This window comes from Grampus griseus, assembly GCF_964374135.1.
Source record: "Grampus griseus genome assembly, chromosome: 9".
Lineage (NCBI taxonomy): Eukaryota > Metazoa > Chordata > Mammalia > Artiodactyla > Delphinidae > Grampus > Grampus griseus.
In genome coordinates this window covers 74,875,637-74,901,352 of record NC_139003.1, presented here as the reverse complement: position 1 = coordinate 74,901,352, position 25,716 = coordinate 74,875,637, and the positions used below count along the sequence as shown (strand labels likewise).

At 37.7% G+C, this 25,716-nt stretch overlaps 1 protein-coding gene across 1 annotated transcript; it reads right to left on the bottom strand.

Moving 5' to 3' along the window:
- Positions 1 to 5,024: 5,024 nt before the first annotated feature.
- Positions 5,025 to 20,754, bottom strand: NUP42 (nucleoporin 42). Its single transcript, XM_082662496.1, has 7 exons — positions 20,565 to 20,754; positions 17,935 to 18,163; positions 16,471 to 16,565; positions 11,628 to 11,704; positions 10,788 to 10,874; positions 7,741 to 7,825; positions 5,025 to 7,095 (listed from the first exon to the last, which is right to left on the bottom strand). The coding sequence occupies exons 1-7, from the start codon at positions 20,674 to 20,676 to the stop codon at positions 6,518 to 6,520; spliced, it is 1,263 nt and encodes a 420-aa protein (XP_082518622.1). The 5' UTR covers positions 20,677 to 20,754; the 3' UTR covers positions 5,025 to 6,517.
- Between the last annotated feature and the right edge of the window lie 4,962 nt (positions 20,755 to 25,716).

Genomic DNA, 25,716 nt, shown 5'->3' with positions numbered 1-25,716 from the left:
AATTAGGTCATGAGGGTGGGAGCCTCTTGATGGGACTAGTGCCCTCGTAAGAAGAGGGAGAGAGAAATCTATTTCTTCATGCACATGCATGACAAAAGGCCACCTTAGTACCCACAAAGAAGGCAGCTATCTGCAAGCTAGGAAAAGGGTTCTCACCGGAACCTGACTATGCTGGCACCCTGACATGGACTTTCAGGCTCCAACACTGTGAGAAATAAAGATCTGTTTTTTAAGCTATCCATTCTATGATGTTTTATTTTGGCAGCCCAAGCAGGCTAAGACATGGTCTTTTAAAAAGATCATCAAAATCGACAAACCCTTATCTAGATTAGCTAAGAAAAAGAGCTAGAAGATTCAAATAACTAAAATTAGAATTGAAAGAGTAGATAGTGGGCTTCCCTGATGGCGCAGTGGTTGGGAGTCCGCCTGCTGATGCAGGGGACGCGCGTTCATGCCCCGGTCCAGGAAGATCCCACATGCCGCGGAGCGGCTGTGCCCGTGAGCCATGGCCGCTGAGCCTGTGCGTCCAGAGTCTGTGCTCCGCAACGGGAGAGACCACAACAGTGAGAGGCCCGCGTACCGCAAAAAAAAAAAAAAAAAAAAACACTCAACAAACTGGGAAAAGAAGGAAACTACCTCAACATGATAAAAGCCATATATGAAAAGGCCACAACTAACATCATATTCAACCACGAAAGACTGAGTTTTTCCTTTAAGGTCAGAAACAAGGCGAAGTGGAGCGACTAAGCCCGTGCGCCACAATTACTGAGCCTGTGCTCTACAGCCTGCGAGCCACAACTACTGAGCTGACGTGCCACAACTACTGAAGCCTGCATGCCTAGAGCCTGTGCTCCGCAACAAGAGAAGCCACTACAATGAGAAGCCTGCGCACTGCAATGAAGAGTAGCCCCCGCTCACTGCAACTAGAGAAAGCCCATGCGCAGCAATGAAGACACAACGCAGCCAAAAATTAAAATTAAGTAAATGAATTTTAAGAAAAGCAATTAGGATTAAAAGTGTCCATTAAAAAAAAAAAGAAACAAGGTAAAGATGCCCCCTCTCTCCACTTGTATTCAACTTAGTACCGAGTGTCCTAGCCAGAGCAATTAGAAAAGAAAAAGAAATAAAAGGCACCCAATTCCGAAAGGAAGAAGTAAAATGATCTCTGTTCACAGATTCCATGATCGTATATGTAGAAAACCCTAAAGACTTCATGCACACACACAAAAGAACCCTGTTACAATTAATAAGTAATTTCAGCAAAGTAGCAGGACACAAAATCAACATACAAAAATCAGGTGTATTTCTATACACTAATAATGGCTAATGTGAAAAGAAAATTAAGAAAACAATCACATTTACTATGGCATCAAAATGGATAAAATACATAGGGATAAGCTTAACCAAGGAGGTGAAAGACTTGTACACTGAAAACTATAAAACATTGCTAAAAGAAATCAAAGAAGACACAAATAAATGGAGACATCCTGTGCTTATGGTTTGGGAGACTTAATATTGGTAAAATGTGCATATTACATAAAGCGATGTTAAGATTCAATGCAATTCATATAAAAAACCCAATGTCATTTTTTTGCAGAAGTAGAAAAAAAATCCTAAAACTCATACGAAATTTCAAGGTACCCTGAATAGCCAAAATAATCTTGAAAAAGATCAAAGTTGGAGGCCTCACATTTCCTTATTCCAAAACCAGCTACAGTGCAACACCAACTGAGACAGTCTGGTACTGGCATAAAGGCAGATATACAGACCCATGAAACAGAGACTAGAGCCTATAAATAAACCCTTGCCTATATAGCCAAATAATTTTTGGCAAATATGTCAAAACTACAAAATAGGGAAAGATAGTCTTTTCAACAAATTGTACTAGGAAATCTGTATATTTACATGCAAAAGAATGAAGTTGGACACTTACCTTATACCATGGACCAAAATTAAAATAGGTTAAAGACCTAAATGTATAAAACCACTAGTGGAAAACATAGGAGAAAAGCTTCAGGACATTGGATTTGGCAACGATTTCTTGAATGTGATACCAAAAACACAGACAATAGAAGCAAAAATAGACAAATGGGACTATATCAAACTTCAAAACTTATGTGTGTCAAAGGAAACAATCCACAGAGTGAAAAGGCAATCTGTGGAATGGGTGAAAATATTTGCAAATCATATATATGATAAAGGGTTAACATTCAGAATACATAGGGAATTTCTAAAACTCAACAAGAAAACAAATAACCCTATTAAAAATGGGCAAAGGAGTTCAATAGATAGATAGTGCTCCAAAGAAGATATACAAATGGCCAACAAGCATATGAAAAGATACTCAACAGCACTAATCATAAGAGAAATGCAAATCAAAATCACGAGATATCACCTCACACCTATTAGGAAGGCCACTGTCAAAACAAGAAACTAAGTGTTGGGGTGGATGTGGAGAAACTGAAACGCTGCTGCCGGGAATGTAAAATGGTGTAACTCCTATGAAGGGCAGTGTAAAGTTTTCTCAAAAAACTAAACACAGAGCTGCATATGATCCAGCAAACCCATTTCTGGGTGTATATCCAAAAGAATTCAAAGCAGGATCTTTAAGAGATGTTCATTAAAACATTATTTACAGTAGCCAAGAGGTAGAAGCAACCCAAATTCCATTAACAGCTGAATGGATAATCGAAATGTGGTTCATACAATACATACAATGGAATATTATGCAAACTTAAAAAAAGAAGAAGATTCAATCACAGTCTACAAGGATGAGCCTCAAGGACGTTATGCTAAGTGAAATAAGCCAGCATAAAAGGACAATTACTGTATGAGTCTACTCATATGAGGTATCTAAAGTAGTCAAATCATAGAAACAGAAAGTAGAAATGTGATTGCCAAGTCCTGCAGAAAGGAGGGAGGGAGAATGAATGTTTAGTGGGTAAACAGTTTCAGGTTAGCAAGATGAAATAGTTCCAGAGATCTGTTGTACAACAATGTGAACGTAGCTTAATGCCGCTGAACTTAAAAATGTTTAAGATGGTAAATTTAATGTTTTTTTTTAACCACAATAAAAAAACCAAACAAATCTGAGCTATTATTAATTTTAGGCTTTTTCCTCCCATGAATATATACTTTCCCCCAAAACTGGACCACATTGTACATGCTGTTTTATAACAGGTTTTGCCCATTGACTACAGAGTGAAAACTTTCCAAGTTTATTCCCTATTCTTCTAGGTCATTCAGAAAGGCTGTTTAGTATTCCAATATGTGAACCTACCACATTAACCAATTTCCTGTTGTTGGACACTGGATTGAATTATTTTACTCTTATGAACAATACTATGTAGCTAAATCATGTTATGCCTTTTAAATAGTTTTAATATCAGCTTCTCTCTCTCCTTCTAGTCAGCTCTCAGCTGTTACACTTCTCCCCTTCTAATCTGTGATCAGATAATCAACCTAGTTAAATCAGTTTACTTGTAATAAAACCTTATATACGATTCTGTCCCTTGCTCTGAGTCCGAGGTAAAAGGGACAGCTGTTGTAGAAGCTGTGAAGGGAGGCTGTTTATGCTTATTTTGGGTCTACTTTCAGCTCGACCAGCTCTGCTAGAATCGGTTCTTGCCTCACTGAATAAATCCAGACGGTGAAAAAAAAAAAAAAATCCAGATGGTGGCACTTGCTCTCGTGCCTTGTGGTTGCCTTTTCCCTTCCACTCTCTTAGGGTCTTGAAACTCAATCTACCTTTATGCCTGGCCACCACCTCAGTGTTACCTGTTTCTGATTTTCTGAAGCCCTGCTGCCCCTTAGGGCCTGTCTAGGAGTTCCTGGCCTCCTTGGACTCCTGATACCAGTATGCATGCATACTGCTGACTTCTACTTTGTGGACTTCTTTGCTTCAGTTTCTCACACTTTTAAGGAACTCATAGCACCTATTTGTACTTTTTGACAAGTGCACTATCTGACAACTTTGGATCTCATTTGTGTGTGTGTGTGTGTGTGTGAGAGAGCACAGAAAATAGACTTCCAACAATTACAACTCCCAAATTGCATATTACTAAGTAGCCTAAATGTAGTTGGATAGGCTAGTTTCCCAAACTTGCCTGAAGGATCTCATGGGTCACTTGGTAAAAAAAAAACACATTCCCAAGCCTAGCCCAATGGATATATTATTTAATCAGTACCCCAGGTGATCCTTACAGTCAGGCAGATTTAGAAACACTGGGCCCTTAATCTGCATCCTCAGAGCTTCCAGGACATTGGGAAGTTCAATTGGGACCCCAGGGAGCCTGGTAAGCCTGTAACCAACCTAATGGTAGCACAGGGTTCATTCCATCAGGGTAGGACAACTCTAGGAGTCAACTGTGTTGAAAAAAACATTGGAAAGTCTTTAGAGCTTACGACCAAAGCAGGAACTTAGGGTCTATTTATCACTTCTATACCAAGGATGGTTTCAAACATACACCCCCTTGATTAGATTTTATTCTAAATGCTGGGGTTCCACAACTTAGTTTGAGTCATACAGTTCTTCAAAAAGTGTAACAGAGAAACTGGATCCCATGAGGATTAAACCCTTTGCATATATGCTAAAATCACGTGGAGTGCATATCTTTTAATAGTTTTTACCTTCACTTAAAAAAATGACTTCAATGCCAGATCTGTGTCAGGAAACTGTTCTCACAGTGCTAGCTGTGTAATTTTTGAGGCTTGAGAAAGGAACACAGAACTCTGACACATATGCTTCAACTCATGACAGGTCTCTGGGTATTTGGATCAACCATATGTAAGATATACAAGGTATTACTCCCTCAATCTGAGGACACAGGGAGATCCAAACATGTCTGAGAATTCTAATAGAAACTCTAGAAACAGCTGGTGAATCCTCACCGCTCTACATAAACTATTTGGGGGAAGCAGGGAGAAGATTACTGAAAATTTTAATTTCCTTGTTGGAAGTTTCCAAATTTATTATAATAAACATATTTTATAAAGAAGTGTTTTAATAAATATACCACAAAGGAATAAGAGCATACCATAATAATGTAAATGGAGGCGGAAGAAAGCAGCCTAGATTTGTTCAAAAACTTTTTTCCAGTTATAAGTCCCTTCTCTGTTACTTAAAAAAAAATTCTAGAGAAGATGCATCTTGAATAAAGAGTTATTCGTTAGTTTAAAAAAAATGCTTTTCGGGCTTCCCTGGTGGCACAGTGGTTAAGAATCTGCCTGCCAATGCAAGGGACACAGGTTCGAGCCCTGGTCTAGGAGGATCCCGCATGCCGCAGAGCAACTCAGCCCGTGTGCCACAACTACTGAGCCTGAGCTCTAGAGCCCACAAGCCACAACTACTGAGCCCCCATGCCACAGCTACTGAAGCCTGCACGCCTAGATCCTGTGCTCTGCAACAAGAGAAGCCACGGCAATGAGAAGCCCGTGTACCGCAACAAAGACCCAACACAGCCAAAAACAAATAAATAAATAAGTAAATAAATTTATATTAAAAAAAAATGCTTTTCAAAAATGCAGCTAGAAAAACTAGCTTGATCATAAGTATCATTAAACTTGCCAATAATGTTGCTGTTTATAGTTGAAAAAAGCTTCCTAGTCCTTTTTTAATTTTCCTGATTTTCTTTCAATCAAAAAAACAAAGTAATGCATGTACATGGTAAAATATTCAAACAGTTCAAAATGGTATATAAAGTATTTCTCCTAACTCAGACACCAATTCTTTTCCCAGAGGTAATCATTGTTAGCAAGTTTCTTAAATATTCTTCCAGAAATGTTTTATGCAACTACAAAGGATATTTATATACTATTTATTCACAGGAGATCATAATTTCTACTCCTCTTACAATCCATCCACTTGATGGGATAATGTGAGGAAAAAATAGAATTACATAAAAATTAGGCCAAGATAAAAATTAGCCCAGAATTGTTGAAGAAAACTCAAATGGTCCATGAGAGAGCCAAAACTGAGGAGGAAAAAATATGAGGGGAAAATGCTTCTTAGGTCTTAAAAAGTTTTCACCCTTTAAAAATTGTTATTTCTCTCTTTAAGAGAATCTTCTTTAACATGAAGTTTAAAGTCATGCTACTGATGTTTATTTGGTAAGTAGGCTAAACATTTAAGCATTTTTTCTCTGCTGGTTCTAGAAATTATCTCCTTCCTTTTAAAAAAAATGTTTAAATGTAAAATTTTAAATGGTAAGAGAGTAAAGTGATGTAGAATAAGAAAAGTACTTTATTCACTGCACCCTGACAGTTTTTTCAGTTCCATTCATAATTATAGCAAAAAAAAAAAAAAAAAAATCCGTTGCTGAGTTTTTGTTTTACTTAAATAGTTACACTCAAGAAAATGCTAAATATAAAAACTCCTATTATTGAAAGTTTATACTTCTTATAAATATATATGTATATATATAATATATATGTATGTATATATATATATCTGCCCTTTCATATGAACCACTCAAAACAATTTTAAAAGCTGTTCTTTTCTGTATTTAAAATTACTCGTTTAAATATTTAGAAGTTCCACAGGAGGTGGCTTTAATGGAATTTTTCCCAGAGTAAATTTCTTGGATTGAAATTGTTCCTGTTCTTCTGCTGTTAGTTGATCCCTGGGTGTGAATAATACATTATCTGTTGTGGTGCTGCCATTTGAGAATGAGAGAGAGGTGGATATGCTGCTGTTTCCAAAGGTGTCACTGGATGACTTGGAAAAAGCAGTGTGAGACTGTGAGCCTGGACTACCAAAACCAGCTGAAGAACTGCTGCTTCCAAAGGCTGGGGCCTCTGGAGCTCCAACAGGTCCTGCTGCCGTAGAAGCTGGAAATCCTGAAAATCCGGATGATCCAAAACCAGAAGCTGCAGGGCTTTTAAATGAAAATGAAGCAGCAGATGTGATCTGGGGTTTCCCAAGTCCAAAAGCTGGAGTAGAAGCAGTGATGGCAGAACTGGCGGAGGGTACAGCTCCAAATGCTGGAGTACTCCCAAACACAGAAGGGCTTCCAGAAGGCGCAGTAGCAAATCCAGAGCTTGGTTTAAAACTAAAATTCTGAGCACTAATGCTGTTGTTGTTATTCACTGGAAAACCTACAAAAACCAGAAAAAGAAAAAAAGAAGCTATTAATCAGAAAATGTAGCTATATTACTACTCCCCACCCGCCCTTTTTTTTCTTATTTCTGCCATATTTAGATGATAATTAACTTATTGGAAGGAAGAAGAGAAAAGTAAAAATGAGAAACTAGGACAAACCCACTAAACCCTGTTGTCCTGTCTTTCTGCTACATTGATCTCATTTGCACCATAATTTACACTCAAGGAGGCAGCTCTTGAGAAACCTCAGGGATTAGGGAGTAAACCTTCACTTCACCTGTCCCCTCATCTCATCGGAACTATCATTTGAGGACAATACTATGCTGTTATATACAGGGACAACAAAGTCCTCAAAGGTGCTGCTACCCTAACTATGTATTACTATGGAAGTCTTGAAAAACCATTCCTAAAATATACTTCTAAAGCCTGAGCCATAGGGTCTTTCAAAGACCATGCCCATTCTGAATCCCATTTCGCAAATGCTTGATGAGCCAAATTCTTTGAAGCTCTATTATGGAAGGTGGTAGAGTTTGCAAGAGTGACTTAAAATGGCACTAAACAAAACTTCAGGCTTTATATTTGAAACCTATAAAATCCTATTTTTTTGAATCAGTGAAGTCCTTCATTACTTTGTCACTTACCTGGTGACCCAAACGTTACTGATGGCCTACTGCCAAATCCAAATGCAGGTGCTGCTTGATTTACTCCACCCTTTATATCAGAGAGCTATTAAAAAAAAGGTAGGCAAGTGAGTAATTCTCAAGTACCTTTTCTATACACTTTATAGCCAAATTCAATTTTTAAAATGTGCACTTAAAAACGTCTTCATTTTGTTTAATATAGAAAAATGCCTACAAGTGAATGTTCATAGAAAAAAATGGGCCAACCTCAATGAGTTCGAAGTGATTGTGCGGCTGATGAATTATGAATGATTTTAATTTTACTTATGCTTTTAAAACACTTTCTAAATTTCTTCAATGAACACATATTAAAATCAGGAAAATACTTTTTAATTCTAGATTTTAGTTTCTACTGGTTGATCTGCATTTATCAAAAAACCTAGATATTAGGTAAAGGACCTTTAGAGGCTACTCAGTCTACTTACTCAAATGCTTGAACTGAAGTTAATTCGCAATTACATTATTAAAAGCTTACCACTAAAATCTATTAATCTATTCCCTGAAAATATTTTATGCTCTTGCTATTTTCTGCTCTAGAAATGTCTTTCGTCTCTGCTTACTGAAATCTTAATCTCCTTTTCAAGGAACTGTTCACTTAATCCTTACCTCTAAGAAGTCTTCCCTCATCAACCTAAGCACATAAGATTTCTCTCATTTTAAAACCCTATTGGCATTTTTTCTTTAAAAACAAAATCAACTTTACTGAGGTACAGTTTACATAAAATAAAATGCGTCCATTAAAACAATCTATCTATATCTTGATGAGTTTTGACAAACTTATAACCACAACTACAATCAAGATTTAGAATATTTCCATCACCCATAAAAGTTCCCTTGTGTTCCTTTCCAGTCAACACTCTCCCAAGCTCTGGCCCCAGGGAACCATTCACCTACTTTCTATTACTAGAGATGAGGTTTGTCTTTTCTAGAGTGTCATATAAATGGAATCATATAGTATGTACTTTTTCTTTTTTTCGTCTAGCTTCTCTCCCTCAGTCATTAACAGGTATGTGGATAAACAAATTATATCCATATAATAGATTAAAGGAATAAAGAATAAACCACTTGGCAGGGACTTCCCTGGTGGTCCAGTGGTTAAGAATCGCCTTCCAATGCAGGGGACGTGGGTTTGATCCCTGGTTGGGGAACTAAGATCCCACATGCCGCGAGGCACCTAACCCTGCACGCCGCAACTACTGAGCACGCGGGCAACAACTAGAGAGAAGCCTGCGCCTTGCAATGAGGAGCCTGCGCAATGATGAGCCTGGGTGCCGTAGTGGAGGATCCCGCATGCCGCGATGAAGATCCCGCTAACCGCAACTAAGACCCGACACAGCCAAAAATAAAATAAATAAATAAATATTTTAAAAAAACCAATCACTTGGCATGAAGAATTGACACATGGTAAGCCAGTTGTAGGTGGGCTGTCCAAGATTCTCACCTACAGAAGGGCTCTTAGGAAGGTGGCAAAGGACATGGAACTTCCAACCTTAAAGGAAGCTCTGTAGTTCTCTGGACTCAGTTATCCCTTCTACATCAGCAATGGTGATGGCGGGCCATCTCTCATCTAGAGAAAAAATACTTCTGAGGAGTCCTACTGAATTCAAATGGCATTACAACAACTGAAAGGTAGAAGAAATTAGCTTGCACAAGAGTCTAGTCATTTGCGGGGGGTGTGAGGAATTGGGACATTGGGGTTAACACATATACACTATTGACACCATGCATAAAATAGACAACTAATGAGAACATACTGTATAGCACAGAAAACTCTACTTAATGCACTGTGGTGACCTAAATGGTAAGGAAATCCAAAAAAGAGGGGATAGATGTATATGTACAGCTGATTCATTTTGCTGTACAGTAGAAACTAACATAACATTGTAAAGCAACTATACTCCAATAAAAATTAATTAAACAAAAATAAAATGCAATGCCCCCCAAAAAAAGAGTCTAGTCATTTAGAAGCACATATTTAAAAAAAGAGTAGGGGGACTTCTCTGGTGGTGCAGTGGCTGAGAATCCGCCTGCCAATGCAGGGGACATGGGTTCGACCGCTGGTCCGGGAAGATCCCACATGCCGCAGAGCAACTAAGCCTGTGTGCCACAACTACTAAGCCTGCGCTCTAGAGCCCGTGAGCCACAACTACTGAGCCCGCGCGCCACAACTACTAAAGCCCATGTGCCTAGAGCCCGTGCTCCACAACAAGAGAAGCCACCGCAATGAGACGTCCGTGCACTGCAACGAAGAGTAGCCCCCTCTCGCCACAACTAGAGAAAGCCCACACGCAGCAAAGAAGACCCAATACAACCAAAAATAAATAAATAAATTAAAAAAAAAAAAAGAAAGGAGTCGGGACTTTCAAACAGTCATTCACTAACTTTAGACAGCTACTACTCTCATAGCCTTTTTCAGAAAGTACAAAGAAAAACCACCTCGTAGACTGGAAATATCAAATTCTAAATGTAAATATCTTATTTAAAAATAATATTCTTAAGAACTTCTTATGGGGGTAGCAAAATAAACTATTGACAGAGATAATGAATATGCTGCAGTAGGATCATGTATCTTTGGGGACAAGTGGGCATGTATCTCCTAAAGGCATTTCTGTATAAGACAAGGAACATATGGTCCTTCAGTCACAAAAGTATACATTAGTCTAAATATGCATTCATATTTTTCAAAGCAATTTCTTTTTAAATGCTGATAACCTGGCATACTTGAATTTATGTAATATTTTCCAATGTTTAAAACTAGTACCACCAAAGTTAAACACCTTATCCTAAAAATAGTTTTAGAAAAGCATAATTATCTGTGCTTTTCTGACTAAGGAACAGAGACAAAACAATTCCAGGACTGTGACTCTAAATGATAATATAGTTCTTGAGAATGTGTGTATCACAATTCTTGACAGAGAATTTTAGCTTTGCTTTCCAAATCCAAAGTGAAATTCTGCAAAAAAGCAATAGATAAGACGTTTCCCTGTAGAAAATTCTCCAATACTCACCAAAGCTATTGTAGTTGATGTATTTAGACTTTTCAGTTCATTTACCCGGTTCCTCCACTGATTTATTAACTGTTGGATGGAATGTAGCTGGAGAGAAGACAGAAAAATGATGAGTCAATATTGAGTGTTTAAGATAATCTCTCCAACAACTTCATGTTTGTATTTCCAAAGTCACAATAAATTTATAAAACATTTTTACAACACATAACTTGTAAAATTTGCATTGACCTACCCCTACTTGCTAAAGATACTCCAGCTGTAGACCCCCTTCCCTGTTCTCCAACTCCTTGTATCACCTAGTTAAAATCACAAGTACCTGGCAGTACAGAGACAAACATGTGCACTAGTTGAAACACATGATATTGACTGTAGACAATAGAAAAATACATGATTTATGTCATTTCCTTTAGGCACTGAACTTATTCAAGCCCAGCTTTTCAATTTTTTGATATTTGATATATGAGAATGTTAATCTATATACAACACTGCATTTTATTTAAGTTTGTTTTTCTAGCATTCATTGTGGTGTCTGCACCTAAGACATACTCCATAGATGTTTGCCAAATAATGAAAGGTATGATTTCTGGGACTGATTGCTGGATAACCCGTAATAAAAATAATGACATTCCTAGTTACTACAGTCAAAGTATATTATCACCATTTTAGATAACCAACCAATTTCAAAGAAATTCTAAATTTTAATTTAGAATATAAAAATAGCCTTGTTCTGAAAAAAAATTATAGACCTCATCCACTTTGCCAACACAGAAGCAAGCCACTACAGAGAAGACAATAATTAACAGCTAATCGGTTAGGTAGATGAATAGGAAACAAACTTACATAACTCTGTAAGTTATTGCTGGTTAAGAAGTTATGGTATTCAAGTCTCAACTCCTCTGGTGAAATATCTGTAAAACCTGAAGTGAGGAATCAATTGGAATCTTTAAATACCAATACTTTTGATAGTAGAGTAAAATAAGAGGTACTAGACAGGAAAATATGCTAATCTTGATCATTAGAAAAATTTCATAATCATAAGGAAAAAATTCAAAGCCTATACTCTATTTAATAAAGTATAAAATTAGAATAAAATATAGTTGTTATCTGATCTTTGAAGGGGAAAAATTTTCTAAAGATAAATGGAGTGGAAGGAATAATAAACAAAAGAAACAAGAAAGAATTGACTACATATACATTCATACTTCTAAAAAAAATATTCTGTAAGTCAGAAACTACAATAGCAAAATTGAAAGGCAAACAGTAAACTGGGAAAACCATAATTGCAACATATATGACAGGATAAGAGCTAACATCAATGTATAAATAGCTATTACAAATCAGTAAGAAAAATAAGTTAGTATGGGCAAAGATAATGAATGGGCAATTCACAAAACAATTCAAATAGCCAGTAAATAAATGAAATTAAAAAGTTCACGCAAAAAAAAAAGTTCAATTTAAAAATACAACTTAAATAGAGATACAATGCTTTATTTATCAGACTGACAAAAATTAATAATGAATAATTGTTATTAAGGATGTGGTGAAATGGACATTCTCCTAAGTTGCCATTATGGAAATCAAAAAGGTAAACTTTTCTGGGAAGAAAATTGTCAATAAATGTCAAATGCCTTAAAAATGCTCATACCTTTTGATCTTAGAATTTCTAGGATTTAACCTCAGGAAATAATTAAATGTATAAACAAAGGGTGTTACATAAAAAGATGTTCATTCTAGTATTTTTAGTAATGGAGACACTGAAAACAAAGCAGAATACAACACTAGGTTATGATTCCTAATTATACATATAAATAAGAAATATGTGTGCACATGTTTTGAAAGAAATACACTAAAATGTTACAGTTGTTATCTCTGAGATTAGTTGATCTTTATTCACATATTTCTGTATTTTCCAAGTTTTCTATGGCAACAGCTGTAACTTTCATAATTAGGAAAACTTTTTAAGAAAGGGAGAAGAAGTTCAGGATATTTTTCTACAGAGAATTATTTATAACCAGACACCATTAACTCCAAAGACCCTTACCTCAGAATAAAGAAAAGACTAAACATTCAAATCAGAATCCTGGAGCTCTCTAACAACTTGTCTTTACCACCTTTATTAACTGCTCAGGCCACAAAACCTAGAATCACTTTGCATTTCTCTCTTTCTCCATATCTAATTAATAAGCCTCTTGCCAGTACTAGCTCCAAAACAGAACACGAATTTTGACCTATTTTGTCTCCACTGCTAGTAACTCTCGGTCATCAGCAGTTGTCTCCTAACTCATTGCCCTGCCGCTATTTTGCCCCCCAACATACCATTTCTTTTCATACAACAGTCTAAGTGAGCTTTTTAAAAATTAATTAATTAATTAATTTTAATTATTTATTTTTTGCTGCATTGAGTCTTTGTTGCTTGTGCGCGGGCTTTCTCAAGTTGCAGTGAGCAGGGGTTGCTCTTTGCTGCTGTGCGCAGGCTTCTCAGTGTGGTGGCTTCTCTTGTTGCGGAGCACAGGCTCTAGGCGCACGGGCTTCATTAGCTGTGGCACGTGGGCTCAGCAGTTGTGGCTCGCGGGCTCTAGAGCGCTGGCTCAGTAGTTGTGGCACATGGGCTTAGTTGCTCCGCGGCATGTGGGATCTTCCCGGACCAGGGCTCAAACCCATGTCCCCTGCGTTGGCAGGCGGAGTCTTAACCACTGTGCCACCAGGGAAGTCCCTAAGTGAGCTTTTTCTAATCAGATCATATCCCTCCTCCTGCTCAAAGCTCTTTCTGGCTTCCTAGTGCAATTAGGCCCAACATAATCTGGCCCCTGGCTGCCTCTCTCTGGCCTTATGTCATATTACTCTTTCTCTTATTTACTCTCCTCTGGCAAATTCAGGCCTTGCTAGACGAAATACATGGCAACCTTGTTTCCACAAGGGCCTCTGCACTAGCTATTGTACTGTAAGCAACATTTTCCCCCAAATCTTCCCATAAGTGACATCTTCTCTTCATTCAGGACTCAGCTCCAATACTGCTTCCTAAGAATAGATAACCACTCTCTGTGAAGAAACATTATCCCTCTGGCTACTTTCTCCTCCTTCCATCTGTTACTCATCTGAACCATGAAGACAGAAAATGATTTGAGTGACTATTTCCTCAATTCTTTCAAGGGTGGTACAAATGTAGTATCATTCTAGCTGCACAGGAAAAATTAATTCATTATAATGGATGCCTACAGACAGTGATTCTCCAACTTTCTGGTTTCAGGACCCATTCACATTCTTAAAAATAAATAAGGATGGCAGACCTTTTGCTTACATGGGTTACATAAATCAATATTTACCATATCTGAAATGAAAACTGAAAAATTGTACAAAATATTAATTCACTTAAAAATAAGAAATATATCAACATAAATGAAAAAACTATTTTCCAAAACAAAAAATAAAAATTTAGTGACATTGTCTTATGTTTGTAAATCTCTTTAACGTATGGCTTCATAGAAGACTGTTGGATTATTATATCTGCTTCTGCTGTTCAATCTGCTTCAACCTGTTTCAGTATATTGCCTGGTTCAAGTATATGAAGAAAAACTGTTCTCACACAGATGTGTAGCTGGAAAAGGATGACTTTAATGGCCTTTTCAGACAATTGTGGATATCCTTCTTGATACTATACCAAAACTTGACAGACAGTAGTTTCTTAAAGGTTAGCTATAATGTGGACTCAAATCATATTAATGAAATCATATTAATAAACCAAAACTATTAATTGTTTTATCTTGCACTTAGAAAGGATTTTTCAAACATGCATAATTTTGTAACGTCACACATTGGTCATCTGGAAAATATTGGTTCACTGAGTTATCCAGAACCTCCAAATGTTGGCACATGTCATCTTACAATATCAAAAAATTTGTTAATGTTACTTTGTGTGTGCTTCCCATTTTGTCACATAGAATATTTAAAAGGTGTACACTTAAGGGTCAATATTTAATAAACTTAATAATTTTTACCTCTTCATCAAGGACATTCTTAAGTGAAAATGGCATTAAAATTTTTTTTATTGACTATTATAATCTGCTAGTACAGTTTGTTGCCCGTGCCTCATCAAAGCTTTTGTACGAACAGTGCAAATGTCAACACAGTGAAAATGGCAATTAATGTCTTAGTATTATTATGAAAATATTTCTAAACTTGTACAGCCCCTAAAAGGATTTTAGCAATAGGGTTGCCAGATTTAGGCAAAAAAAAGAGGATGCTCAGTTAAATTTGAATATTTGACAAACAACAAATACTTTAAAAGTACAAGTATGTCCCAGGAATTCCCTGGTGATCCAGTGGTTAGGACTTGGCGCTTTCACTGCCGTGGGCCCGGGTTCAATCCCTGGTCTGGGAGCTAAGATCCCACAAGCTGCACGGCGCAGCCAAAAAAAAAGTATAAGTATGTTCTAAATACTATATGGGATATTCATATACTAAAAATACTGTTTATCTGAAATTTAAATTTAACTGGATGTCCCATATTTTATCTTACAACCCTGCTTATGGATCTACATTTCACAGTGAGAACCACTGCTCTAGGGCATTAGGCATTATGTTCAATTCTGAACTTTTTAAAAAAGGCTTAACACTTATTTTCTTTACAGAAAAATCACTATCTAAAATTATCTTATTTATTTGTATTACTTATTGCCTCCATCCCTCAAGAACATAAACTTCATAAGGGATGGATCCTATCTATCTTACTCATTGCTATATCTCTAGCACCTAGAATGAGGCCTGGCACAAAAGAAATTCAATAAGTATTTGTTGAATGATTAAGTAAATAAACAACTAAGGAGTGGTGTGACACAAATGCTCACAGAGAATGAACAGATAGAGCAGAGACAGACAGAAATCCCAGAGTTCTGAGAGACTGAAAGGGCTCTCATCTTCTAGGCACTTGCTGTTCAACTTAATAGGGCCCAGGACCACCCAGAGGAGGCTTATAAAACTGTGGTGGTCTAACGCAAGAGGGAGGGGATATGGGGATATATGTATGCATACAGCTGATTCACTTTGTTATACAGCAGAAACTAACACACCATTGTAAAGCAATTATACTCCAATAAAGATGTCAAAAAAACAAAACAAAAACAACTGTGGTGGTCTAGCTTTCAGCCCAAAAAGGGCGATGGACAAAAGAAAATGGGAAGGAAAGGAGTATTCTAAAGAAATGCTATCTCTGTAGCCCAGCTAAGGCTCCTTACCTTCAAATATTACCCCCAGAATAGATCTCAACATGCTTTATGAAAAATAACTATCCTTAGAAAAAAAGATAGGGGAGAAAGAGAACAGAATCAGGCAGCCAAAGCCTTGGCATAACAGGACTCTTCTATTCACTGCAGGCAGCTAAAGGGTTCTGAAGTTGTATCGACAGGAAACCAAGGAAGCAGAGCCTCTTCTTGGGCTTACAGAATTGGAAAGGTGGTGGTTCCTGATTCTACTAATTTTCCCAAGGGATCTATATATCTTGAACTATATCTTCCAACCTCAATCTCTGAATTATGAAGTTCTGCTAGAATACTCGGATACTTTAAACAATGTCCAAACTCTCCTAACTGTAGCTAAGTTTGTGGTCGATTTCTTTATTTGACATAGTCTTGGTTTTAGAAAATAATAGTTGTAAAACACATTTTAAAAACACATAATTTCTAGTTACCTGAAATATTAGGTTTCTTTTTCACTGGTGAATAAACAGAAAACATCCACTGCCCTGATGATTCCCAAACCTCCATATCTTTTACAATTCCTTCCCTGAAAAAAAAAAAAGGGCGAAAGATCTTTTTCTACTGATTGTTAAAATTTACCATTTATAATTTTCAATGATTGAAATTTTAAATTGTACTAAATATATAATTTTAGATTTTTCCGTTATATTTTCTGAGGAGTGTTCTTTAAAGCAGAAGCTTATAGAAATATGAGCTACATTTCATGATTATAAATAATATCAAAGAAGTTCATAATTTTGGTTTTCCAATACACTGAACCATTAACTGATACATTTACTGAGAACTCAACTATCATACCATACATATCTTAAAGAACTGAAATATAATAAAATACACAATACTAAGTTTAATCTTTCTTTGTTCATTATTAACATCAATGATCATTTAACTGGGAAAGAAAGAACCAGTAAGTAATAAAGAACCATAAAATATTTAAGTGGTTAGGATTTCAGAGATCATTTTGTCTAATTCTCACATTTTGCAAAAAGGGAACAGACCCACGTCCGTGGTTAACTTGTTGGCAAAGTCATGGATATATCTGGGTCTAAATTAAATATTTTCCCCTTATCCAGAATAGCAGAATTAATCAAATAAGAATAACTGATAATAAAATAATAATAAAATTTAGGATTTTTATGATGGCAACATCAAATATAGGAAGGAGGGTTTCTTTTTCCTTTTTTAATTTTTTTAATTTGGTTTTTTACTTTATTTATTTATTTTAATTTATTATATATGGTACATGGTTCAAAATGTTTACAACTAGTCTAATTTAGTTATGGGATGTAAAAGACTAATGAGTATATTTAAGTTCTGTCCTAATTGCTGGGGGCTTGACGGAACAGTTATACACAGCCAGGCACTGTTTTGGCACCAATCATAAATTCTACTATGAATGTTCTCAATAAATGGTAAGCAATCTACTCCACAATAATGAAGGAAATCAAATGAAATGTTTACATGGGCTTACTGAAGTAAAAGTTTTAGAAAGAAGAATACGAGATGCTATAAGTGACCTCCAAGATCACAAGTTGCTTTAAATCACCTCATACTTTGTAAAGAACTCGTAATTTAATATAAGCAGGACTACATTAGAAAGATATTCACAGTACGGTGTTATCAATAGAAAAGTGGAAAAAGCATAATTATCCCCAAGAACTCATTGTATCGATAAAGAAGAATGACATTTTTAAGTGAAATAAAGTCTAGTATGATACCTGCAAAATAGTAGTTATCTCTGATCATGGATTTTTTCCTGCTTTTTGCTTATTCTGATTTTTTAATAATTTAATAAAGTAATAATAACATTACCTCTTTTTTAAGGAAAGTACTGTAGGTACTTTTGAAAAAAAATAAGCAAATGGGAAGGAATTTTTCTGAAGGCTTTCACTTACAGAAGTTTCTTATCATCTTTCTGCCCATCAGAGCTAGGTGAAGCAAATGGGTTCTGAGACCATCCAAACCCCCTGTTCCTGCTAGCTGACGCTCCAGAATCAAAAGGAGCAAAAGATGGCTTTTCTTGATCTTTGCTGCCCCCCCATGGTGTGGATTTGGAGAAACTGGATGGCTGGATAACACTAGAATATCTCTGGCTGGTGGTATTCCATCCTCGTCTGTTACTACCTGAAATAAACAACAAAATAAACAATTTTACTAGCAACTCATTTTTAAAATCTCTTAAAATTTCATTGTAGTTTGTTTTATTATATGTGCAGACATTATGTGAAGATTCAACAAGCACTACATTTCCACTCATTTTTTTTTGCGCTACGCGGGCCTCTCACTGCTGCGGCCTCTCCCATTGTGGAGCACAGGCTCTGGACGCGCAGGCTCAGCGGCCATGGCTCACGGGCCCAGCCGCTCCGCGGCATGTGGGATCTTCCCGGATCGGGGCACGAATCCGTGTCCCCTGCATCGGCAGGCGGATTCTCAACCACTGCGCCACCAGGGAAGCCCTCCACTCATTTTAAATTACAAAACTTTTCACTTTCAATTTATATAGGTAAGTGTAGTATCAACAAATCACATAATGGTCTAAGTTAACAAGATTGAGAAGATTGTAAATCCACAGAAAAATAATGATATATTACTAAATTCAGCTGACCTAAGTTTATTAGGTAAACAACTGTTCGATAATGGAGTGGATAGAAGGCATGTACCGAAATCATAAGCTCCTTCATGATAAAAAGATGTGTCTGTATCATTCTTTGCTCCCCAACTGGGCCCTATATATTAGTAAAATCTGAAAAACAGACAATGTATTGAGAAGTGTATTGAATATAAAAGATTAGAGTCTACCTTCTGTCCTTGAATAGATGGGTAAATCTATTTGACTCAGTATTCTCTCTGAGAAAACAACACCAACCCACCTACCTTCCACAGGGAGATTATAGAGGTAATTTACATATGAATAAAGTGTACTGAGTTCCTCTATTATGAGCAGATTTCTAGTATTCTATAATTATCAAAATGAGCCAACATTTTTATCCTCTCTGTCTCTATATTTTACAAAATTTTTTCACTTCTGTCTCAATTATTCATCACTTCTTAGTTGGGGTCAAGATAATTCACCTTGTTTCTGACTGAATTAGGAGATATGCCATTAAATATGTATATTAAAAACTCGAGCGATGGGAGATACACTCCTTTATGAAAATTCACCTCCCAATTCTAAAACTGCTTAACGAAACCTAAGAGGAAAGGGGGCAGATTGCTAGACCAGATCCCTCAAGTATGGGTTAATGATATTTTATTTTCCTAGAGTTTCAAATCCTTTGCGGGGACGACACAACTGAAGAAATTCATTCCATCTTTTGTATACAGCTTTTGGTCTTCATACTTACTAATTCCATAAGCATTTATTTGTTTCTGGGCATTAAATACACTGTTTACTTGACTAGTTTTATCTCCACTTTTAAAATCCATTAACATTTATCCATTCAACATTTATTCTCTAATTACTGCATTTAGAGTGAGTCTCAACAGAATGTCATATTACGTTTTGTTGTTCCTGGAAATACTCGCACATTTATCAGATCCTGAGTCTTAATTTTTGGTTTGGAATATTTCACTAGACCAATTTGTGGGTGATGCAAAAAGACTGCCCCCAAGAAGAGGAATCAGACGTGAAACCACAATGTAACACAAGGTTTAAGGGTCAGATGAATAGCCCTAAAGGAGGAAAGAGAAGGGAGAGGTGGTCAGCATCTTGTGGTAACTTTAAGGACTAAGTTTCAGTCCTAAGGAAACCTAACGATTCATCTGACCTCTAAAACCTTGCATTGTACTATGGTTTCATTTCGGACCCCTCCTCTCCTTGAAGACAGTCAATCCTTCTGCATCATCCACAATTGGTTTAGTGAAATATTCCAAAAGCTTCGACAATGACTTAGGCCAGGAAGCAGGTCAACGTAGTCCTGCACCCCCTTCCCTCATAGCCCAGAGTTCTTAACTGAGCATCCCACTCTCGATTTTACCCCAAATTTTATAAGCATGTGCATTTATCTGAGGTTAATGGCTCTGTAGCTTTTATTAGATCTTCAAAGGAGTTTCCCAAAGTTAAGAATCCTGACTTTGACCCCAGTTGCTAGCCTCTCCCTAGAAAAAACGTTTAGAAAAAGTTATATTCAAGGCATCAAGGGGCAAAAGCAAGTACGCAAAAAGGTAGTAAAGTAGTAAAGAAAGGAGGCGTCTGGGTCGACCTATGCCAATTCTGCGAACCACTGCCGCCCGAAGACAAGCTTAAGTTCTGACACGTATTCCTGTTTTTCATTAGTAAACAGGACCAAGCCCATGCCTCCAACCGCTCAACAAAAGCCAACCGAGCTCCTAATAAATGAATAAAAAAGCCGGTGGGCGGGGCGGGCGAGGGGACGACGCGGGCACGTCCGCGTCACCTGACTGGTGCGCCTCGGCGCTGTGCCCAACGGCTGGGCCCACGAGGGACGGCCGTTCGTCGCCGGCTCGGCCCCACGCCAGGCCTTCCCCAGCTCGGCTAGGGGCGAAGGATGGAGGAGAACGTCACCTGAGAACTGCTGCTGCCGTCCTTCGCCCGCACCCCCGGCGCCGGGATGTTCGTTCCAGCACCGATTTCCGAAGCGACACCGGCCTTGAAGGAAGAACTGACAAATGGTCATGGCGACTGCATCGCGGACGGAACTGTTTTCAGTCGACACCCTCAGCTAGCAGAGCCCAAAACAGCCGGAGGTCGCGGCTCCGCTACTGTGACGTCATCTTCTCGCGCCTGGGAAAGGCCCTTTATCTCTTGTCCCGTCCCCACTGCGAAGAGAGGCGTGACTTTACCCAATAGGATTTGAGAAAAGTGGGACCGCCCCCCACGCACTGAGCGTGGCCTGGGAAGGCAGGATGATTGAAAGGTTACGTGGAGAAAGGCGTCGAAGACCGTGGTGCAGCATCTCGTTCATCAGGGGAGGCTTGAGGTCCAAAATGAGAGGAAAGAAAGTTGGTCGGGCAAACCCATAACTTCAGCAAGCCCCTGAGAGGAGGATCAGCTGTGGTTTGAGAGGCCGAGTCGTATTTTTCATTTGTAACTGCTGAGAAAGTAAAAATCTGCCCAGCCATTCATCAGGATGGGTAACAGTATAAGATAAAGCCAGTTGTAACGTTTACAGGAAAGTTTCTTTTAAGGACAAACTGCAACTAAAAAGTATCATAACAACCCGCGTCTTTGGATACATTCTTACACGGAGAAACCTTGTTCTTTAAAGTCCATGTAAACGTTGCTATTTGAAATTTTATCAGTAAGAATGAAACATTCCACTTTTGCCTGGAGGATCTAAGACACTTTGACACAGAGAAGCAGCTTCTATTTCTAATCAGGTGCAGTGCTGCAGACAAGGGGTTCCTGAAAAGAATGTTACTTATTCTCTTAACTTTGTGGTTTCCAAGGGAACATGATCCTACACCCACTTCTCACTCCAGATGTGATTGTGATGCCTCTTTACACCGCTCTGCTTTGCTTTGAGGCTATCAAAACTGTTTCATTTAGATTTTATCTTAACTCCACCTTTCCCACAAATCCTACATCTACCTTTTCCATTGTGTGGTGAGACACCCTACAGTTCCTCTACTGTGCAGTCTCCTTGGTTACAATGCGTCAATAAATCTGACTTTGTTGGCTTACAGGTTCGTCCCCGGTGGTTTAAGATGACTAGCCATTGTTCTTGCTCATATACTTTGTTTGGATTTTGATGACAGCAGAATCTACAGGAGCACTGGGAATAACTGGTGCAACCTAGTTTATTATTTTTTTAAATCAGTTTAATTCATTTGTTTTGAAAAAAATTTATGGAGTTACATGTATATATAGTACAAAGATCTTTTTCCTGAACCATTTGAGACTATATTGCAGACCTCATGCCCCAACACCCAATTATTTATTGTATTTCCTACAGACAAGGACATTCTACTTAACCACAATATAATCACCAAAATCAGGACATTAATATTGCTGCATACTACTATCTAATCCTTAGATTCTATTCATATTTTGCCTAACGTCCGAGTAATGTCCTTTAAAGGACAAGGATGCAGTTCAGAATCATTGTTGCCTTACTCATATTTCTTCAGGCTTCATTCTGGAACATTTTCTCAGTCTCTCCTTGACTTTCATGACCTTGACACAAACATTACAGCTAGTTATTTTGTAGAATTTCCTTAATGCAGACTTAATCTGTTTTCTAGTAATTAGATTTAGATTATGCATCTTTGGCATCCATGGTTTTCACAATGTACCTGTCAAGTTGTGCACAATTTCTGTTTGTCACATTGTCACGTTCACTTTGATCACTTCAGGTGTTGTCTGGCAAGCTGCTCCACTGTAAAATTACTCTTTTCCTCTTTGTTAGTAATAAGGATTTTGTAGGGAGAGACTGTGAAAGTATATAAAAACCTCATTCCTCACCAAACTTTTAGTTCACTCATTTATTTATTCCTATCAGTATGACTTATGGTTTCCAATTTTATTCATTGGGTTATAATTTGTTACTATAATTTATTGTGATGCTCAAATCATTTCCAGTTGACACATCCCATGATTCTTTGAGCACTTCACTTCCTGGCCTAAAATATGCTCCAGGGTCATCTGACACTTTCCCTGCTTCAGTCCTGGAATCAGCCTGTTCTCCAAGGAGCCCTGGGTCTTTTTTGGTGGCACTTAGAAGCCAAGATCTGAGCTCTAAATTTGCTCATTGCTATTGTGGTATCTTTGTTCCCAAATCCTTTCATGGGCATTGCTAGAGAATACATACTATAGACAGACACATTTACATTAATACATATTCCTATATCTATATGTCTATTAAAAACTATGACTGCACACTGATAACCTCCAATTTCAACCCAAGATCACAGAATTCATTTTATTTCCCCTTTGTATTTCTTTCATAGTGAGAAACTTGGCTCCCATCATTCTTAACGTATCTATTTTGAGCAGTCCCCTTGTAGTAATGAATCTCTCACTATGTTCACTGACTTTTCATCCATGCAAATGCCAGCATGTGTAAGAACTTTGCTGGCATCAAAGACCTAAAATAATACCAGTTAGGCTGAAGCTTAAACAAGGGTGTGTATGGTGCTCCGTGAAGGTGGAGAGGTGGGCAAAGCCAGAATCCTGACTGAAATCATCTGAATAAAGTGCTGTGTGAGATGATGACAGCCTAGGGCTGAGGCATGTAGAACTCAGTAGTGATAGGGGAGGGGTAGGTGGAAATCAGGAAAGTGAGGTCACGGGAAGGAAACATCTGGTTTCAAGGTGGCAGAGTAAAAATGCCTCTGCCACCCTTTCCTCTTGAAAATATCTCACAATGAGGGGAAAAACAAGCAAAAACATCATCTTTGATTATACTAGGAGATAACTGTAATTTCAAACCACAATTTATGAAGACTGAATGCACATAGAAGAGTACATAGTAAATTACTTAGAGGAAGAATCATATTCCTGTAAGATGGACAACTGATGTCCCCAGAGAGGGCTGAAAAGCCACAAGAATTAAGAACCACTAGGTATCACAGAACAGTGGACTGTTTGAAAATCTGTTATGAGGTTCAGTTAGAAATCCATTAGGTGACTATCCTTACCTGTTGGGAGATAGGTTCTTTTCTTGAAAAAAGGGAACAAGAGAGGCTTTAGGGTCCAGGATGTAAATATAGAGGGTCAAGTTATGGTACTGACAAAAGAGGAACCGAACTCTGCCTGTTGAATGGCGCTTTGTCTGAGCTCCAGAAATCCTGCAGCCAGGCTTATTGTCAGTCTCTTCCCAGCTTGCTCTCCCACACTCAAGGGGCAGGAGTTTTTAAATTTATATTCTGGAGAATCAAACACCCCAGAAAAAGATCTGTGGATTTCTTACGGATCTCCAACAAAAACAGGCAGCCAGGGGCTTCCCTGGTGGCACAGTGGTTAAAAATCTGCCTGCCAATGCAAGGGACACGGGTTTGAGTCCTGGCCTGGGAAGATCCCACATGCCGCGGAGCAACTAAGCCCGTGCGCCACAGCTACTGAGCCTGAGCTCTAGAGCCCACGAGCCACAACTACTGAGCTCACGTGCCACAACTACTGAAGGCTGCACGCCTAGAGCCCGTGCTCTGCAACGAGAAGCCACGACAATGAGAAGCCCGTGCACCGCAACGAAGAGTAGTCCCCACTCACCACAACTAGAGAAAGCCTGCGCACAGCAACCAAGACCCAAATAAATAAACAAATAAATTTATTTAAAAACAGGCAGCCATTTCCTTAACATATGATGAGATTCACTGACAATTCAGCTCACGTTTGTAAACAAAAGTTCACAACTTTTTAATGTCTAATTTTAAATATAAAATGCACAGCCAGGCACCAGATATTTGAGGAAAGACTCCAACAGGAAAGAGCAAAGCAATCTAAAAAGAAGTCAGAGGAAAGAGAAACACACCAAAAATATAAGTAATGTTAAGGAAACTAAAATATCCTCAGACAGGGCAACATGAAACAAGACCAGCATGCTATATAAAAGGACAATCCTAAAAAGAAAATGCTCTTGGAAATTAAACATGGAATAGTGGAAACAAATTCAATGGATGGCTGGAAGATAAAGTCAGGGAAATCTCCTACAAGAACTGAATAAATTATACTCCAATGAAGATGTTAAAAAAAAAAAAAAGAACTGAATGAACCAGACCTTGAACCCCATTTTACAGCTTTGTTATCAGAATAGGTTTAAAGCTCTGGAAAGTAAAAAAGCTTTCTAGTTAGTAAGGATGACATTTCAGACAATTTCCCAGTACAGATTTTCTCCTAAAGTAGTTTGAATTACCTTGGGAAGGAGGAAAGTTAGGAAGATGAAAGTAGATTCAAGCTTTTAAAAGTCTTTTGAGGCAACTGTAAGGAGAAAGGGGGTTATTTAAAGGAATGATTTATCAAGTGCTGAATGATGTAACCTGTAAAATATTCTTTCATGTTAGCAAATTACGGGGACTTAGTGAGAGCTGTTTTGGTGCCATGTTTGAGTGGATTGAATTTTTGAAGTTGTTGATGTGTGTTAACACTACCACCCTTAAAAAGCAAAATTTCCTTCAAATATCTCCTTTACCCTGGCCTCTGCAGCAAATCCAAAATATTTGCCGTTAACAGTGTATGAGGCAAAAGGAAAATAGACTGCTGGATTTAAAAAAATGGCTCTCTTCATGACTCTAAATTTTCCATGACACTATATGTCACATTTTTGAACGCTAGGTCACAATTGTAATTAATGACTGTTTTTGACAGCAACAATTTTTTTCAAGACATTAAAATTTCATGTTCACACTGTGATTTTCAAAAGTAAAAGCCAAACTGCTATGTCATCAAAGTCGTGTCACTGTAAAAAATATAACATTAACAATCACATATCTACTAAAAAGAAAGTAGAGCACTATACAGGATAGGAATTTTGGGTGGGGGAGTAACAGAAAATATACTCGCCAATATATTGTATTTTTACTCATTATCATGATATTGACAATATCATAGACTACTTCCAGGACAGAAAACAGACACTAATTAGAATTACTAAGATTACTAAGGGAAAAAACCACACACAATTCATTATAACCTACATCAAAGCTGTCTACATACTTATCGTAGTGTGCTCTAGTCAGCAGATACAGCCTAAAGAAAAGGGTAGTTATTTAAAATACCT

Bases quoted from the DNA above. Each gene is read 5' to 3' on its own strand.
- NUP42 (XM_082662496.1), bottom strand. From the start codon at position 20,676: ATGACCATTTGTCAGTTCTTCCTTCAAGGCCGGTGTCGCTTCGGAAAT. The intron at 18,164-20,564 runs GTGACGTTCTCC...TGTTTATTTCAG, and splicing joins ACGGCAGCAGCAGTTCTCAG to GTAGTAACAGACGAGGATGG. The intron at 7,096-7,740 runs GTAAGTGACAAA...TGGTTTTTGTAG, and splicing joins AGTAACGTTTGGGTCACCAG to GTTTTCCAGTGAATAACAAC.